Source organism: Channa argus, chromosome 12 (genome assembly GCF_033026475.1).
Source record: "Channa argus isolate prfri chromosome 12, Channa argus male v1.0, whole genome shotgun sequence".
Taxonomy (NCBI): domain Eukaryota; kingdom Metazoa; phylum Chordata; class Actinopteri; order Anabantiformes; family Channidae; genus Channa; species Channa argus.
In genome coordinates this window covers 4,397,113-4,416,334 of record NC_090208.1, presented here as the reverse complement: position 1 = coordinate 4,416,334, position 19,222 = coordinate 4,397,113, and the positions used below count along the sequence as shown (strand labels likewise).

Sequence of the window (19,222 nt, the reverse complement as noted above, 5' to 3'; positions counted from 1 at the left end):
ACACTGAAAACTTTGACTCAGTCCTAAATTCACTGACCTGCTGCCACAGAAACTGCAGTTAAATTAAAAAAAAAAATCTTTGAGCAGAGAAAGACAGCTCTCATTGGACTGATGGTTGTTTCTAAATGTTGAACTGGCTCTGAGGAAACAGCAGATTCACGAACAAACAGATCTGAGACACCTGCTAATGTTCACCTGCAGTTTCAACAGTGGATTAATATGTAGACAGTCATTTACCTAAAAACCAATAATACCAGCAACAAGAAGCAGAACTCTGACAGATGAGAGATCGATGGTTTCAGAGCTATAGCTCTGTCACAAACTAAGCTGAGAACAGTATCAGAGAAGAAGAAAATCATCTTTTTTGTGTATGTGAAGTGTGTTGTCCTACTGCTTTTAAGAGTAAACTACAATGCTACTTCCCCCACCTGTTTAGGTACAGATATAACAGTGTATGCAGAGCTCAGTTTCCCGGGCCAATAGTCACAAATTTACACACTCCAGAGGCAGGTTTGGAAAAGCTCTGGTTCTGGGAAACAAAAGAAAAAATCACTATTTAAACCACTTTGTTTTCACACAGGTCACAGGACTGTCGGATGGGATTTGTATTTTGTATTTTGTCCCGTTCCAACCACAAACGTAAATGTTTATTATTGGGATTTTATGCTACAGACCAACACAAAGTGGCACATAATTGTCACATGGAAGGAACATGATAAATGGTTTTCAAAATTTTTTACAAATACAGTTTTTAAAAGTGTGACGTGTTATTGTATTCAGCCTGTGAGTCAATACTTTGCCTTCTTCTTTGCAAAATAGCTCAGACTCAGTCAGATTGGATGGAGAGCATCTGTGAACAGCCACAGATTCTCAGTGGATTTAGGTCTGGATTCTGGCTGTATGTTTAGGGTTGTTGTCCTGCTGGAAGGTGAATCTCCTCCCCAGTCTCAAGTCTTTTGCAGACTCCAACAGGTTTTCTTCTAAGATTGATCTTTATTTGACTCCATGAATCTTCTTATTAACTCTGACCAGCTTCCCCAACCCTGCTGAAGAAAAGCATCACTGTGTACTTTAGGTTCCTTGTGACCTTCCTGGCTACTACACACTTTGTTCTTGGTGTGATGTTTGTTGGTCGCCTGGAGTCCAGACTCCTTAAAAATACTTTTGTAATGCTGGTGAGCACCAACAACTGTTCTTCTATGGGCTTCTGAAATCTCTTTTGATGGAGCTATGACACACTTCCACAAACCCGTATTGTGTTGGATTCATTAAGTCTCGTGTAAGAGAAATTTTAATAGAACTTGTGAGATAAACTTAAGATGAAGTCTGTTGTTAGTCTCTGTTGAAGAACCGTTAGACTTGATCTACATGTGTTCAGTTGGGAAGGATGTGTGTTTCTCATTTTGTTTCCTGTTAAAGGGGCCTCTTACAATGTCTGCTGATAAAGGGGAAGTGTGGAAACATTGGACTGGAGGAATAAATAAAGTTTAAAAAGGTTATTTATTTAGTATTTTAAATATATAACCTTAATACACGATTAGTAATGATTATTCTTCCTTTGCTACATTCTGTTCATGTCCAAGACAGAGCTGTGTGTCAGTGTTGAAGTTTAATACACACTGTTGTCTTATACACACATACACACCCTCACCCATCACTCCCTCTCTCTCTCTCTCTCACACACACACACACACCCTCTAAAGAGGTGTATGATATTTTCAGAGACACGTCTTTTTTTCCTACTGGGCACTTTGTTTTAGGGTCTGTATTTTCATGGATACTGGTGAAAAAGACAGAAACCAGACTCAGTATCTTTGATCCTAGAGTTCTGGTCATGAGGATCTTTTTCTGCTCAGCCTTTTGCCTGCTTTTTTTTAATTTTTTTTTTATTTTTTTTTTTTTATTGAATCTAATTTTTGTTTTGGAAAGGGAACATTTTCCGTCCTGTTCACCTCTTTCATAATAAACAGCGAAGGTAAGAGATTGAATTTGTGGTGGATTTGAGCTTAGTTATAAAAGAAACCAACTGATCAAGGAGTAGGTTGTAGTTTTAGTTTCTTCTACAGGGGAATGTTGCTGGCTAACTTTATTTAAGCTAAATGCAACAGCACTTCACTGAATTCTGAAAAACTTGGCATTAGAGTCCTAAAAATACTAAAGGTCAGATGTTACTGAAGGGTCAGTAAGCTTTGAATGATTAGTAAAGAGCAATAGGATGAGAAATGCATTTTGTTATTTCCTACACACTGATGAGTTTGCTGATTCCTCATAGCTCATAATCTGTTGTGAACATCTGCCTTTGATAGTGAAGACCCACATTTCTCTTATGGCCTAGCAGGCTCGAGGCCCTAAGGCTTGATTGTCTCCTTATTGATTAAAATAACTATGTTAGATATAAATCTAAAGCAGTGTTTAATTTGTTAACAAAAACCATGCACCATTTAGTGCAGTGCAATAAAATGATGGATACTGTCGCTTACAATGGCACCAAAACAGTGGACAGCTTCATGCATTATTTTGCTCTAAACTTTCCAAAATAGGGGATTAAAACTGTGCAAACATAGTAGATTACATTTACATTTTACATTCAGTAATATGGATGCAAGCAAAAATATAAGTCAAGACTTAAGAAAGAAGATTGACCTGCGGCTTTTGCAACCCACAGTGATTCTATAACCATCAGGAGTGCAGTTTAAGCCAGACTGGTTGACTTGGAGGAGGTTGTTCTGGGGCAGAAAGTCTGAGAGTTGATGGAAGACTGCTCGTTTCAGGGTCTTGACCAGAAATGGAAGAAGAAAGACTGGTCTATATTTCTCCACAAGGAATGGGATCAAGAGAAGACTTCATCAGCAGTGGGATAATCTGGGCCTGCTTGAATGAGGTAGGAAAAGTGCCTGTTGTGAGAGATGTGTTCATGATTTGTGTAATAGCGAGCATTAGTGTGGGTGCAACAGCTTGGAGGAGATCGGATCCAAATTTTAATGTTTGGGATTGGGGTCTCCGATGCTACATATCCTGATAGGATGAAAGTGTATTGTAGAGGCCTGGCTGCAACAGTATCGAGGGTGGAGAGGTCCTGTGGTGGGGGCAGAGTTGCAGAGACCAGTAAAGAGAACTGCTGTGGATTGAGAGACCTGAGGATGCAGTGGAATGTTACAAGTTTGTCAGGAGAATATGAATGTTAAAGTGATCCAAATGAAGAAGTGATCCGAGGAGAGGAGTGACCAATATATTGTCTATGGTGCAGTTTGACCAGTCTCAGGTCAAACGTGTTTTGAAGAGCAAACATGTCAGCTGCCTGATATTTGTCTAGGTGGATGTTTGGGTCTCCCAAGATGATGAGTGGAGTGCCGTCTCAAGGGAAGTGGGACAGTAGCATGTCAAGGTCATCACAGAAGTTCCCCAGTTGACCCGTTGATTGATAATTCACAATCACTTGGACTGTGATCAGTGCCATAATATTAATGGCATGATATTCCAAGGATGACAGATTGTTGAGGGGTGCTGTCAGGGGAAGACTTCCAGTGTTCAGCAACGAAAAGTCTAGTAGGGTCTGTGTACTGTGGTGTGATGTAGGTTTCTGTACAGTAAGTGCAAGCAGCTGAACAGCTGACTGTGTAGCAAAAGCTGGGATGAAGTCAGCCTTGTAAACTGGAGACTGGCAGTTCCACAGGGCAGGAGAGAAAGAGGCTGGTGACAAAGTGGTCTGGGTGAGGGTGTGTCTTCTAGGAGAGTGTCATGTCCTGCATCTGCAGAGGAGAACAGGGATCAGCTGAAAACACAGTGAAAAAAGAAACAGGTTTCAGGAGTAGAAAAGGGTTAATGTGAAGCAAAGTGAAGTAACAGAGGAAGTGGAGGAAGTTAGAAATAGTGTCTTACGGTGTCCTTGCTTGGTGGACTCATGCAGGAAGACTCACTGGTCTTTACACAAGACTTAACTTACTAGTTGGTAGCACCCCCTGTGGAAATAATAACTGAAATTTAACATCTTTGAACATCTTAGGGAATATGTTCTTTTCTTTGAAGGCCTCATTTCTTTCTCTGTAAACGGTGCCATGATGTCCTTTACCAAAAAGCTCTACTTTTGTCTCATCTGTCCATAGTACGTTTTCCCAGAAGGATTCTGGTTTTGTCACATAACTTTTGGCAAACTCCAGTCTTGCTTTTTTATGCCTTTGTGTCACCAGTGGTGTCCTCCTGGGTCCCCTACCATAGTGCCCCTTTTAATTCAGATGGCAACGGATAGTGTGAGCTGACACTGTTGTACCCTGAGTCTGCAGATCAGCTTGAATTTGTTTGGAAGTTAATCTGGGTTCTTTATCCAACATTCCAACAATCCTTTGTTGTATTTTTTTATTAATTTTGCTCTTCCGTCCACGTCCAGGGAGCTTAGCTACACTGCCATGGGCTGTAAACCTCTTGATGATATTGTGCACAGTGGACAGAGGAACATTAAGATCTCTGGAGATGGACTTGTAGACTTGACGTTGTTCATGTTTTTCCACAATCTTTTCTCTCAAATCCACAGATGCGTCATTCCACTTCTTTCTTTCTCTATGCTCAGTGTGACACACAACCCAAAGGTTGAGTCAACTTTTCTCCATTTTAACTGACTGCAACTGTGATTACTATGTTGCCCACAGCTGTTGCTTGTCACAGGTGGGTCTAAATACAAGTTACAGGAGCATCACATGCTTGAAAAGTAATTATTTCTTACAATTATGCCAATAATTATGTCCAGTCCATACTGAGTTCTGTGTGAATTTTGATCAAGTTTGACTTTTCTTATCTGTTTTTTTTTTTTTGGTAGTTCCAGCGCAAACAAAAGCAGTAAGCACGTGAATACCAAAACATTTGCAATTAGAACAATATACAGGGAGAAGAGTTACAATTTCTGACAGAATTGCAAGCTAATGTATTTTAGCACTGGTATACTATCAGTCCAATATATGGAGTCCTCCAGTGGTAGCTGCAGTTCCTTCCAATAAGTTCCTTCTAATCAGTTCCTTAGCATTTTAACATCCATGTCCTTTAATGGAAGATTAATGCAGTAGTGTCCAGTTACCATTCTGGCAGATTGTGACACTCTATCCCAAAACAAACAATCAGCCTTAGACATCTCCTGCTCCTCCTCTTGACTACGATCAGGAAAGTCATATTTGAACTGCTGACTCCACAGATCCTCTAGCTTTGCTACAGATATACAATTTGACACAACCTGCGGTAATTCATTTTTTGGTTCTGTTGCAATCACTTTTTTCAGTGGCACATTGACTGTCCATCCCAGCATACTTGACCTCCACTAGCTCCATTGCCTTTGCAAGATTAGATCCAATTAACAGACCTGTTTCTTGAGTTTTATGTGCAGCATCCTTGAGAAATTCTGACAGTTAACTTTCTCCTGACAGAGTTTACTCATATGCCCTGGTGTCAGACAACTGAAGCATAAGCCTTTGCTCTTGAGGATGTCTATCTTATCCTTATGAAGATAATTATGGAGTTTTTCCCAGTGTTCAAAGCTATGCTTGATGATAACAGAAGAGCCTTTCTTGTTAGAGCTGAGCTCTATGTTCACAGACTTTTTTTTGGATATGTACTTGCTTTGCAGTGACCTTGCAGATGAACCTCCTTTTACTACTACCTGCTCTCCCTGGCTTGGTACTTGAAGGACACCAAAATTCCACTAGGTCTTTAAATCTAGCCTTATGCTCGTATTTCTCATGAATGTCAAAAGCCTCCACTTCTTTCTCAACTTGTATTTTGTATCGTTGGTCCAGTTCCATGTGAAAACAGCTTTGCACTATCTCTCTAGGTTGCTCACTTGTATACTTCTCTAAACAACAGAGCCAATCAAAATATCTTGTTCTTTTTTTCCATCAGCTTCCAACTTGCATTTATCCAACTTTGCAAAGCACGACCTTAAGAGTTGGCTTTACCAGTTTTTTCCACTATGCCTGAATCAGCTTCCCATTCCATTATTCAATGAATGTTAATCCACGTGTTTAATCCAAGTAGAGATGGTTTCTTACTAATGTGGAAGCAGGTTTACCTTGTTTTTTTTGTCCTTTCAGTGTTGCCACAGCAGATCATTGTCCACATGTCCTGACACAACCCTCTATTGGGCTTGGAACAACACTGCACAGCTGGGGATGGGAATGGGGAGGGGTTCAGTGTCTTGAGCAGACTTTGACTTATAGTCAGAGCCAGGGGGCGGCCGGGGATTGAACCACTCCCCCTGTGGTCCATGAATGACTGCCTATACCAATTGAGCTACAGCCGCATCCTGTCCAAAACAAACATCTTTACCTTGACAACTGTTCGGCAAACTTCAAAGGTCGTTTTTTAACGTTTAACTTATGAAGCCATTAGTGATGTCATCTATATGGTTATACATACACTTAATTTACCTATACTTCCAAGACACAGCTTCCACCCAGAGAAAACCCCTGCTGGTACACACATTATTTTTTTAAATAATAGTCCATTCAATTCAACTCAACTTTATTTATAAAGTTCCAATTCACAACAAAGTCATCTCAAGGCAGAAAAAGGGAGAAGAGAGAAAAGAAAAAGAGCAACAACAAAACATCAGGCAGGTTGGTTGGACCAGTACGCTGGAAGACACACAGCTTCAAAGCCGGGGACACCTGCAGAAAGGGACAGAGAGAGGGAGACAGAGAAGGACAAAGACAACTACAGGAGAGAACACACAGAGTTAATGTCATACAGTGGTGAAAATTGTGGTGTGAGAGGAGACAAAAGGAGGAAAGGAGCTCAGTGCATTGGGGGGTGGGTCCCCCAGCAGTCTAAGCCTATAGCAGCATAACTATAACTAACTATATGCTTTATTAAAGAGGAGGCCTTCAACTTTAGAAAATGTCAGGGGAAGTCATGTGACTTTTAAACAATAGAAATCATACATACATCTTGGTGAGATATTTGAAGACTCAGATTACATCAGATTAATGATCAGGTTTTAAGTATATTATGTGTGTACAAAAACACATTGTTAACACTCTTCTTTCTCTGAATATAGCACATGGTCTGACTATTTCGACGTGAGCGGCAGAAGTAATCAGAACCTGATGATGACTGCATTAATCAAATTGTTTTCATCTTAAAAGGCATTTCAAATTAATACTTGAAGAATTTTTAATTATTTGAATTTCTTTCTAGGTTTGAACATTCTAAACGATTTACATAAAAGGCAGTAAAGTTTGTTTGTGCACACATATATTTCTTGATTTGATTGCTTCTCTGATCTTAAATGAAACACTTAAAACAATAAAACAGTTGTATTCTACTGTCCACGACATGACACAATCACTCCTTCACAAATAGGAAGAGGGCGGGTTTTACTGGGTGTCACTAACACAAAATTCAAAAAAGTCAAATCACCAAAATGGAGGAAACATCTCTTCACTGTCTGATATGTAAGTAGAGAATGTGTGTGCTTGTCTGCTTTAACCTCTGTAGTTTCACACTCGGCTCTAACCAAGTCAGGCTGAATTTAAATTTACAAAACCATGAGGAAATGATACAGATATTAAAAAAAATGTTGGTCCTCTCGGCAAGGGAATTAGGTAGTGTTGTGGCAAAAACTGTAAGGCAAGTTAGGAGGCAAAAGGCAACTCACAAGTGAATGATAACGGTGAATTTAATCAGCAAATAGAGAAACATGCAGAGCAGAACAGAGCTACACTCATGAGCGGGTCAATCTGATTGACCAAGATGTGTAGGTTGTTCAGCCTTTTATACATACAACTCAACAGCTGGGTTCACACAAAGAACAAAGGGATGAGTCAATGCAAATCAACCTTCATACAATGTGGTCAGGAGTCTTAATTAACAAGTTCATGTTACTTTGTCCTTTTGTCTTCATTGTCTTTTAAGTCCTTGAGATTGATCATTTGTGCTGGTTCCCGTGGGCTCCCTTCTGGGAAGCAACAGTTCAGGTGTAGGTGGTTTTATGGTTGATATCTAGCTAACACACTTCTTTGTGTGGCCAGAGACATGATGTCTTGCTGGGAGCAAAAGGTGAGGAAGCACTGGTGTAAGCAGGTTTGATAGTGGGTCTGTGAGAAGTGTGAAAACAGTGAAACAGTGTTACCTAGATCTTGAAATTTCCCTCACAGGCAGCAATACACAGGCTATAAGAAATGTACTAGTTCAGCTACTATAAATAAATGTTACATGGTAGTGAGAACATCAGATTGAACAGGATTCTTCGGTTACTGTCTCAAAGTGAAATCTATGATTGTGTTTATTACTAATCAGATGAGAGTGATATGCTGTTGTTGCAATATAAAAGGCATCTTTATATTTAGATTCCTAACATTTCAAGAACGGTGATTCGGTTTTAGATTTCCGCCATCTTAGCTCCAGTCTCCTGCAGGTTATTGTAAGAGCACGTGTATAATCTGTAAACCATGATGTTGGCCTCTGTGTTCTGCTAGTCTTTATAGTGACTGGTGCAACTGAACTTGCTGTGTACTTAATAGTAACAACGGAACCTCCAGAACCTCCACAGTACCTACAGATACATATTTGTTGTTACTTGATAACAAGAAGCAAACTGTGGTGAATAACAGGGAAACAAGATGACAACAAGAAAAATACCTACAGTGTAACTATTTTGTAGTTGTTGGGTACTTAATAAATAGTTACATGAAAGGTGTAACTACTGTGTAACTACAGATAAGAAGAGGCTCCACTTTTTTTAAAGCCCTTATTTGTTCTTCTTACTGTATTAAAGTATTTGTGATTCTGATTCATTTTCAAGCATATTTGAGCACAGAATAATGGTCAAATCAAATTTGCATGTTAAACTTTTCAAAAAACAAAACTGCCTTTTGCAGCAATCACTGCCTGACAAATCTGTGGCATTCTGCTGGTTAACTTTTGCAGATATTCAGGCTTCTACAGAACTTCCCAAAGGTCTGCTGTACTGGCTGGGCAGCATTCCTGAACTATTTGGTCCAGCTTCTCCCACACCAGCTTGATGGGGTTCAGATCAAATGATTGAGCTAACTGAGTCATCACTGAGTGGAACATATGAGTGTTGTGTCATCCAGAGAGGAAGAGACCAAGGAAAGACAACTGAGACAAACTGCATTATCAATTTGATGTTTTTTCAACCATGTGTGTGTGTGTGTGTGTGTGTGTGTGTGTGTGTGTGTGTGTCTGTGTGTTCATCTTGGCCGATTGCAAACTTCTCTTCTGATTTACCAACCATAGTAGCCTGAGTGTCCTGTGTCTGTGGACACTGGTTTCTCTCTTGTTTTATTCAATGATGCAGCCAATTCAGGAGCAGTGAGGCACCTATTTGTCAAGCAGAGCTACATCTTTTTAAGAAATCTTTAATATCTTGGCTATATTTTGTAGAGGATAATCTTCCCCCTGACAGATTTCTAAAGAAAGCTGTTTTGGCTAATTATTGTTCTAATGTAATTAAAATGACAGGTCACTAACTATAGAGAAAGAGCCAAATGGAAACTCAACAACAAACTGATTTTACAATGTTGATCAGTAGAATAGCGCTGCCCACTCACAGCTGCAAGGTTGCGGGTTCGAGCCCCGGCCTTTGTGTGTGGAGTTTGCATGTTCTCCTTGTGCTTGTGTGGGTTCCTCCAGCTGCATCATTATAGTTTTCTCATTTGCCATGACACCTGCCCTGCACTCTTTTTCTTACCCACTTGCATTTCTCTGTTACCTGTGTGTCACATCCAGGTGTTTTCACTGTTACAGTCTGACACTCACATACATTCCCACTGTCTCCCTGTAGTCTATCTGTTTCAGCTCTCGTGCTGATCATCTAGCCCCACCTGCCCTCATCTGATATCATTTTGCTGGTCGGTCCTTCTTTATTTAACCTTCTTTCACTCTTTACTTCCCACAGATCATAAAATTTTACATTTACATTTAGTCATTTCAAGTCAAGGAAAAAACATCAAAGCAAAGTCCTATCAGAAAAGTGTTCATAGTTCACGAGATGCAAGTGCGAGAAAGAGCAGAAAGGATTTTTTTTTTTTTAAAGAGCTTTAAGTGCATAGGAAGATGTGGAAGAGTTCTGTTTTCAGTAGTTTTTTGAATATTGGGAGTTAGTTTGATGAGCGTTCAGCGTTTGGTAGCTCGTTCCACCATCGTGGGATCATTGTGCTAAACAGTTTTGCTTGGTGTTTTTTGTGCGGTGCTGGGACCACCAGACGTCGTTCGTTGGCAGATCACAGCGGGCGGGAAGCATTGTAGACTTGAATGAGTGAGTTGAGTTGTTAACCACCCTGTGAGGAAGAGACAGAGCTTTGAACCTGATGCGAGCAGCTACATGAAGCCAGTGTAGAAATCTAAAAAGTGGTGTGACATGGGTCTTTTTTGGCTAATTAAAAATGAGGCGAGCTGCTGCATCTGCAAGGGTTTGATTGTGGATATCGTTAACCCCATCAACAAAGCGGTGCAGTAATCAAGACGATATGTGACCAGCGCCTGTACAATGAGTTGGGTTGTATATTCCGTGATGTAGGGTCTGATCTTCCTGATGTTGTAGAGAGCAAATCTTCTGCCCTAGAGACTGAGGAGAAGTGGTCCTTAAAGCTCAGTTGGTCGTCGATGATGACCCCCAGATTTTTGGCTGATTTAGTGGGACAGTGACTGTAGATCCAATGTTGATGCTGATGTTGTGTTGTGTTGAAGGTCTGGCTGGGAAGACAAGGACTTCGGTCTTGCAGAGGTTGAAGTGAAGATGTCTCTCACTCATCGAGGCTGAGATGTCTGAGAGACAGGCAGAAATGCGCGATGAGACAGTGGAGTCGTCCGGTGGAAAGGACAGGAAGAGCTGTGTGTCATCAGCGTAGCAGTGATAGGAAAGACCATGTGAGTGAATGATGGCACCTAGGGATGAAGTATAGATAGAAAAGAGGAGAGGACCAAGAACTGAGCCCTGCTGCACACCGGTAGAGAGGCTATGAGAGTTAGAAAGATGCCCCCGCCAGGATACCTTGAAGGTTCGTCCCTATAGGTAAGAACAAAGCCAGTCTAGAGCTGATCCAGAGATGCCCAAGTCAGAGAGTTTGGACAAGAGTATCTGATGGTTCACAGTGTCAAAGGCTGATGATAGATCAAGTAGAATTAAGACCAATGATTGACCTGTGGCTTTTGCAGCTCGAACATATTCCACCACAGTCTTGAGTGCAGTTTCTGTGGAGTGACCCCTGTTGAAGCCAGACTGGTTGACATCGAGGAGGTTGTTCTTGGAAAGGAAGTCTGAGAGTTGGTTGAAGACTGCTCATTCCAAATAAAATGAAAAATTAAAACTGTCACTGCATAGATTTTAATAACTGTTTACCAATATATTTAAAGCTTTATGTGCTTTGATAACTTTTCAAACATCTAATAATTTAATATTGGGTGAATACTAAACATTCTACAAGAAAAAAGATAAAAACAAATTGTACTAAAAGAGTTTGTACAAAAGTGTAAACATAGCCACAAATCATCTTAAATTTCTGCTTCACTGATGTTAGAATAAGAAGAAGCAACAGCAGTGAAGTGGTAGTGAAGTGCATTATAAGAAGAGTTGGTTCTTATGTTTTAGCCCCTCATTCATTTTATACATGGTGGCAGAAACATTAGAACCACCTCTTCTTATAAAACACTCCAGTACAACTCCACCACCCACTTTAATAGTTAATGGTGGAGCATTATCATCCATCATCAATGTTTCCTCTGCGCTGCACTTTTTTGGGTAGAATTATCCTCCATGTAAAATCTCAAACCAATTTTACTCTCACACGCTCACTCTTATCACAGTTTAAATCTGTTTAATCAATGCGAGTTTGGGAAACAGACAATTTGAGGACGACTTTACAGCTTAAATGACAAGCTGTTAATGCAGGTTTGAATATTCATTCATTATCCATATTCATATGAATTATTGTCATGGGGTGATCTTAATGTTATGATGTACAGGTGTCATGACGGGGAAAAAAGTGTGCTAAACATGATGGACAGGGGTCAGAACAGAGTGTAACACAGCTTGCTGTGTACGGGCCTGTGTAGCTGCAGACCAGAAGTGTCCATGCTGAACAAAGCTGAGAAATTATGTTTTGTTACAACTCATTTGACTGTGAGTCCAAGCAGCTCTCAGCTGTTTGAAGGAGAGTCTGTGTCTCTGAGTCAGTGTGGAGATGGTTGGGGAGAAACAGCTGGTTCTTCCTGTAACATCAGTGTAACAGCCACATTGGACAGTGGAGTTTACTGGTGTGAGTCCAGAGAGGGATCAACCAGTAACAGCATCACCATCACTGTCACTGGTAAGATCAGACTGTGGAGTTAGTGTTGATGAAGCTGTGTGGAAATGGATGAAATGCTGTAGTTTGTCTCTGTGTTGAGGTGGAGCAGTGATCCTGCAGAGTCCTGTCCTCCCTGTGATGGAGGGACATGATGTCTCTCTGCACTGTCAAACAAAGAGGCCTCCCTCCAAGCTCCCAGCTGATTTCTATAAAGATGGCTCCCTCATCAGGACTGAGCCTACAGGTCACATGACCATCCACCATGTTACCAAGTCTGATGAAGGCCTCTACAAGTGTCACATCAGCAGTCATGGAGAGTCTCCACCCAGCTGGATCTACGTCACAGGTCAGGAGGGACAGTTATTCTGTTTTTTGTGTTTCCATTATTATGTTTTGAGGTTTCTGCACTAATTAGAACATTAGGAGTAATTGATAATAATTACAGAAAGTTGTATCTTTGCAATAAACAAATGCAATAAACCTAATTTTAACCTAAATTAAAGTGAATTGAATGACTATTTCTGCTTCATTTTAGAGAAACCCAACACCACACAACCTCTATTACTTCAGCACCACCCTTTCCTCCGCTCTCCGAGTTGTTTTATGTCTCAGCTGTCTTTGGTGTTGTAGTACTGGTGTTACTGGTTCTACTGGTGAGACGATGTGTTCAGAGGAAACTTGAGGGTGAGACACAAATGTAGTTTTTTAGTTTAAAAAAGTAGAAAATCTAACACATTTTTTAAACCTGTGTTTTAAAATTCTCTTTACATTAGTTTGTATTGATGTGTATGTGAGTCACACTGATTTCAATTTATGCATTTCAGTAACAATTCTAATCAGTTTTCCTAAATAAAATGTCCATTTGCACTGTTAAATAAGAAATTCATTGCTTTTCATATTTGTTTACTGCAGCTGATGAAGTAACCCGTGACATCACATACAATGACATTAATATGTCACATCACAAACAGCCCATCAGACAACGTAAAGGTAATGTTTTGGGTTTTTGTTGTTGTGTTTGTGTGTTTAGATTCATTATATCCATTTTAAGGTATTTCTGCCTAATGAGGACACTTGCAGGTTTTAGGGGTCAAGGCTTAGAGTTAGGTTAAAATGGACCCTTAAGATTTTAGTTTCATTATTTCTCATGCGAGCAGCACAGTGGTTGAAGGTTGTGGGTTCACGTCCCCTTTAGTTTAGTTTCTGTTCTTTTCATGCTTGTGTGGAGAACAGTCCAAAAACACACATGTTGCCCATAGGTGTGAATGTGAGTGTGAATGGTTGTCTGTTTGTGTCTCTCTGTGGCCCTGGGACAGACTGGAGACCTGTCCAGGGTGGACCACAGCTTTAACCACTGTCCTGATGATGTACATCTTTACTAATAACCAAATTCCTCATGCCCAAAACTTACTCAACCCTCACTGCCTGCCATGAAAAGCATGGATGCAGGCCAACGTTCTCAAACTGAACAGCTCTAAATCTGAAATAACATGGACTTGCCCCAAATATCCCAAACAAAATTCACTAATAATTTATCTCTGTATTGTCATTTGAACAGCACATCAACCAAACAGTTAAATCAACTTTCTTTTATTTAAAACACATTGGGCAACTTCAACCTTCTCCATCAGCTAGAGTACAGCCACACAAACACTAGTCCTGCTTTTACCACATCCAGACTCAATTATTGCAACGGCATCCTCATTGACTCACCTTGAAAATCATTCACCAACGGATCCGTTCAGCAGGTCTTTGTCAGAGTCATTAATGCTTTAGCGGTATTTTACTGTTGGAGTTGATTGATGTGGAGCGAGTTTTAACAACTTAATTTATATGTATTTTGTTGAGTGTAGTGTTTACCAACCTTTGGGTTGAGCCCCTCTAAAGGGCCATCAGACCAATCTGAGGGGGAAAACACACAGAGTTAATGTTCAGTACAGTGGTAGTGATCTCAGTAGACCTCTCTCTCTGATTTGGTTGGATTCTTCTCCCTGTCCTGTAAAACCTGTTCAATCCTGTTCTATTCAGATACACATTTCCCTCTCCAACATACTCTTGCAGATTTTCTAACCTTAGCCTGACCCTAGTCTCACCCTGCATCCAGTGGGTTAACTCTTTTAATCTTTTTACCCAAGGCATTAATTATTACTGTGGAGAAACACCAGATGCAGGTCCACTCTTAATTTTACACTACAATCCTCAGATATAGAAAAGTGAATAATACAGTTTATGCTCAAACAAAAATAACCCATACTGTGTATGTCCCTATGGGTTGGCCCTGATATAAACCTGTCCACCTCTTGCCTAGTTTTTGCTGAGATAGGCTCCAGCCCCCTGGAATATACCGGAAAGAGGTTACAAATAAGTAATAAGGAATAATAATAATAATGGATGTCGGGAAAAGTTTTTTTTTTAACTCCCTTGCTGTCGCAGAATGATGACGCACTGCTGACGTCGGGCTGTCTGAGCGCTGTTGGTAGAGAAACAAAAGACAGGAGCATACGACGAAGACAATAGTCAAACTAAACATGTTTAATGTCACTTTATGGTGGATTTTGTTCGTGTGCCTTCTTTGCTCGTGTTGGCTGATCCATTCTGCCTCAGCAGGTAGGTTGTGTAACCATATACTGGAAACACAAATCTGATGTGGGTTGATCAAATTGAAGCTAATTTAGGCCGTTGACACATCAAAACGACGGTAAAGAAACTACTGCTTCGTCTAGACTGAAAAGGGACATTTGGACACAGAGAAACACCAAGTATAAGCATGAACGTTCTGAACCTTCGTGAAACAAACAGAAAGCGGAAGGCGTGAGTGGACAGGTACAAACAGAAAGGAAGAGAATTAGCTTCATTGGCCAAGTATGCTAACACATACAAGGGTTTTGCTGGGGATCATTGCTAACTCTCAGGGACACGTTCAGTAGTGACCTACATACAGACGCTATAAGAATGACAACACAATAAGGACATAACGAAGGCAAATCCAGGTGCTGTGTGTGTGTGTCGTAAACTAAAGCTGCGTTGTGTACTTGTTTAGTCCTGTAGGGATGTTGTTGTTGAGCAATAGTATCTGCAGTGTAGCAGTAAGTATGAGGTCAGCTGAGGAAAGACACTTCAGGCGTCTGGTGGTTTTGACAGAGAGCTTTGTAGAACCTTCTCTAGAGGGGAGAAGCTGGAATAGGTTGCATCCTGGGTGGGAGGGGTCAGGGGTGATTTTCTTTACCTGCTTCCTGGTTCTCAGTGTGGGCAGGGGAGCACTAAGGATTCTTAATGACATAAGTGTTGGTCTAATGCCCCTCACCACAAGTATAATCATATTATACCAGGACTTGACATTAACAGTCACATATTGTGCAAAACCCACTTTTTGGTCATTTGTCTTTACAATTACAGGTCATTCAGAAAGTTTCCCAGCACTTAACTTTTTCCACATTTGTTAATGTTACAAAATGGATCATATTTATTATTTTCCTCAAAATTCTACAAACAATACCCTATAATGACAACGTGAAAGAAGTTTGTTTGAAATCTTTCAAACCTATTCAGTCAAATCAAATTTGGTAAAAATAAAAAAATGAAAACCTTATACTTGAAGTTCTACCAGCTGGTTTTAAAAGCAAAGGTTTCATTGACGGATTGCATTAGATACTGAGAGGAACTTTTTCAATACAATAAATTGTGACTGTGAATATTATTATGACGATCAATTCAAAGAAAAATCCAATCCATCTATAATTTTAATCATTGAAGCCTGAATATGAATTTCATCAGTGTAGCACATCATTTCAGTCAGTTTAACAGAAACTCAGTTGAACAACCAAACATTGAAAGATTTTGAAGATGTTTTTCATTAAAAAAAAAAATTAAAAAGGGTGGAGGTGTAACTTCATATGTGGGTAAAATGTTGAAATGCCAAGAAATCCAGTCAGTGTTAATCCAATTAAGGAGTGTGTTACTGTGGAAATTATCTCTGAAAGAATCACAAAATATGATCAGTTATGTGTACAGAGCACCAGGCTCTAGTATTTGTACATAGGTCCAGGCCTGGACAGGTTTTTTACATTAACAAATGAAATGGCAATTTTAAAAACTGCATCTTGTATTTACTCAGGTTATTAGTGTGTATATCAAAACTGAATCGTTTAGTGTGAAAAATATGCAAAAAAACATCAGGAATCTGCAAAGTCGCCTGAAACTGTAATCAAATTTAGATTTTACTAATATTTTAATAAATTGTACAAAGTCTCAATGATATGCAATGATATGCATGAGGAATGTTCAATTAGTTGTAAAGACTGGACACATTATTTACTCAAAGTGAACAACTGCGACTCAAGCACAGAAAGCTCAGAAAAAAGTGATTTGATCCCATCTGTAGGTCATCATGTTTCAGCACATTTCCTGAAAGCAGCAGAGTAAAATGAATGACAGTAAAGAGCAGCAGTAAGTGACATGTCTGAGCATCTGAGAACAAATCTGCAGCTTCTTCTAAATCACATAATAATGATATGATCATAAAAAGTAACTAAGCATACAAAGTCATGCAGGTGAAGTATCCATCTATTGTCTTAACCACTTATCCTGTTCAGGGTCCAGCTGTCATTGGCTGAGAGGCAGAGTCCACCCTGGACAGGTCTCCAGTCTTTCTCAGGGCCAACGCACAAAGACAATTATTCAGTCAATATATTGTAGTAATATTTATATTAATAATGACTAAGAAAAAAACTTTTATATTTGGTGATCTATGATCTCATCAAACCAATGTGTGTAAGCACAACTCAGTATTCACGTTTTTACAGGACATTTGATGTTGTTTACGTGTTGGACACAAAACCTTACGTGATCCTTTGTAAACGTCATGTCAACTGTTTGAATGCAGTTTTATGCGGAGAGAGCTTTGGTTTAATTACAGTATGTTTCAGTGTTTAGTCTGTTTGAATATTAACTGCTCTCAATATTTCCTAAAGAACTGATCTTGCTTCCTGCTTTTCTCTGCATTTTTCTCTGTTTTTGTTCAGATCTAAAAGTTGAAGGGAAACCTGGAGATAATGTCACTCTCCAGTGTCAGGCGACCAAAAACTTTACACTTTTGAAGTGGAAGAAACCGGATCTGAATTCAAAGTATTTTGTCTACTTCCTTAGTGATATGAAGGTACATAAACAGTACCAGCATGAATCCTTTCAGAATCGGGTTGAGCTTAAAGATCCAAAGATGAAAAACGGAGACGCATCAGTGATTCTGCAGAACATCAACATCAATGATGCTGGAACATATGAGTGTTATGTTGGAGAACGAGGCAGTTCTGAGCTCATCGAGAACATCACTTTGACAGTCTATCAACCAGGTGAGTGTGTGTGTGTGTGTTTGTGTGTGTGTGTGGATCAGAGGTGAAGCTGCTTCCTGGTTGTTGATGTGAGAGTGAACCCTCACAGATCAGATGTTGGTGTTTTCTAAAGATGTTGCTGATGAGACTTTGTAGCAAACAGCTGCTATGAGTGATGGGATCAAAGTGCAGTAGATAATGTCTGACAGGAGTTTGAAGAGGAAATGGATTCATCACCTACCTGACACCTCACATCTCATTCTCTTCTCACAGGTGATGAAACAGAATCAGATGGAAACAACAGAGGACATGTTGGACTGGCAGTGGGTTTGTCAGTTGTTGGTGTGATTCTTGTTGCTGTTGGTGTTGTTGCTTTTCTGATCTTTAGAAAAAGATCCACAGAGCAGAATTCATACTAACCTGCTGAAAGTGCAGGTGAATGACAGATGTAGCTGTAAAATGTCTCAGATCTCTTACAGCCAATGTAGCATGTGATACATAAACACTACAAATACTTGTAAAATCAATTACTCTTTACTTTAGCAGAAGTTTCTAAGATCAGAATCAGTCTTGTTATAATCTATATGTGACTTACTAAGTGCACTTATTAATCACTACTTTAAAACACTACACTATTAAAACACAGTAGCTATGGATGTTTCTGAATGTTTTAGTTCAAATAATTGGTTCAGATGGGTCATACAACAGATTAACTGTCTGCACATGAAGAAAAGACACTAACTTTAGAATCACAGTCTTCATCTGAATGACTTTGGACGTACATGGTGCAAAAGTGGGTTTGATTCAATGCAAAATACATATTACATATTCCTTTCATCATTAGAATGGCTACAAATATGCTAAAAATAGATATGAGGATATTAATTAAAGCAGCTTCTATATTGAGTGTAAAGCAAAGAAGAACTTGTCTTTGTCCTGAATGATTCCTTGTGAAAACCTGCTTCTATTCTTGACATTTTCTGAATTAAACTTTCCCACAACTGAACATGAACAAAAGCCTCACTGTATTTGGTGATTTTAAATGTGTTGTTGATTTTAATGATTAAATCTCCCGAATAGTTTGTTTTCTTCAGTGTGAAACAAGAGATTTGTGTGTTTTCCATAAGTGAATGTGTAGAGATGCTGGCAAATTGTCCTGTGACCCAGACACACTAAACATGGCAGCAGTGCAGAGACAGTAAGTTCTAAAGGTTTTTGAGTGAGACGCAAACAATTTCTCCTTTATTTTTAACTTTTGTAACAATCCTATTTATTGTAATGTGATCATTGTTTCGTTTCAGGGACATAGGGGGCAGTGTACTTTAGCAGGATTCCACCATTTTGGCTCGTTTGTATTGATGGGAGCCAATCAGCATCCAGAGTCTATAAAAGGTTGAGAGACTGTGTGTGAGGGGCTCTGGCTTTGTGAAGAGGACAGATGTGTGTTCAGGGCCACCACTGTTTGAAGACAGTTGGAAAAGTTGCAGGCCTGGTCTGGAGGCTTTCTTTTGTTTGCTGCCATCTTGGCCATGTGCTTTTGTGTGGGCACTAGTTTTGACGTCCTTTTGAGAAATTGTTTAGTGGTAAGAGGCTGGACCTTGTTTTTCT

The 19,222-nt window shown here is 39.7% G+C and overlaps 1 protein-coding gene across 4 annotated transcripts; it reads left to right on the top strand.

Moving 5' to 3' along the window:
* The first annotated feature begins 1,731 nt into the window (after nt 1–1,731).
* On the top strand, nt 1,732–18,631 carry LOC137137816 (CXADR-like membrane protein). 4 transcript variants are annotated; one of them, XM_067524510.1, is made up of 8 exons: nt 1,732–1,975; nt 2,666–2,881; nt 10,690–10,837; nt 11,038–12,308; nt 12,388–12,633; nt 13,200–13,277; nt 17,309–17,635; nt 17,888–18,631. In XM_067524510.1, the coding sequence occupies exons 4-8, from the start codon at nt 12,074–12,076 to the stop codon at nt 18,031–18,033; spliced, it is 1,032 nt and encodes a 343-aa protein (XP_067380611.1). In that variant the 5' UTR covers nt 1,732–1,975; nt 2,666–2,881; nt 10,690–10,837; nt 11,038–12,073; the 3' UTR covers nt 18,034–18,631. The 4 variants fall into 4 exon arrangements, with proteins under 4 accessions (XP_067380611.1, XP_067380610.1, XP_067380609.1 ...); XM_067524509.1 differs by having other exon boundaries at nt 2,772–2,881; nt 10,690–12,308; XM_067524508.1 differs by having other exon boundaries at nt 10,690–12,308.
* The last annotated feature ends 591 nt before the right edge of the window (nt 18,632–19,222 follow it).

Bases quoted from the DNA above. Each gene is read 5' to 3' on its own strand.
- LOC137137816 (XM_067524509.1), top strand. From the start codon at position 12,074: ATGCTGAACAAAGCTGAGAAATTATGTTTTGTTACAACTCATTTGACT. The intron at 12,309-12,387 runs GTAAGATCAGAC...CTCTGTGTTGAG, and splicing joins CATCACCATCACTGTCACTG to GTGGAGCAGTGATCCTGCAG. The intron at 12,634-13,199 runs GTCAGGAGGGAC...TGTTTACTGCAG, and splicing joins CAGCTGGATCTACGTCACAG to CTGATGAAGTAACCCGTGAC.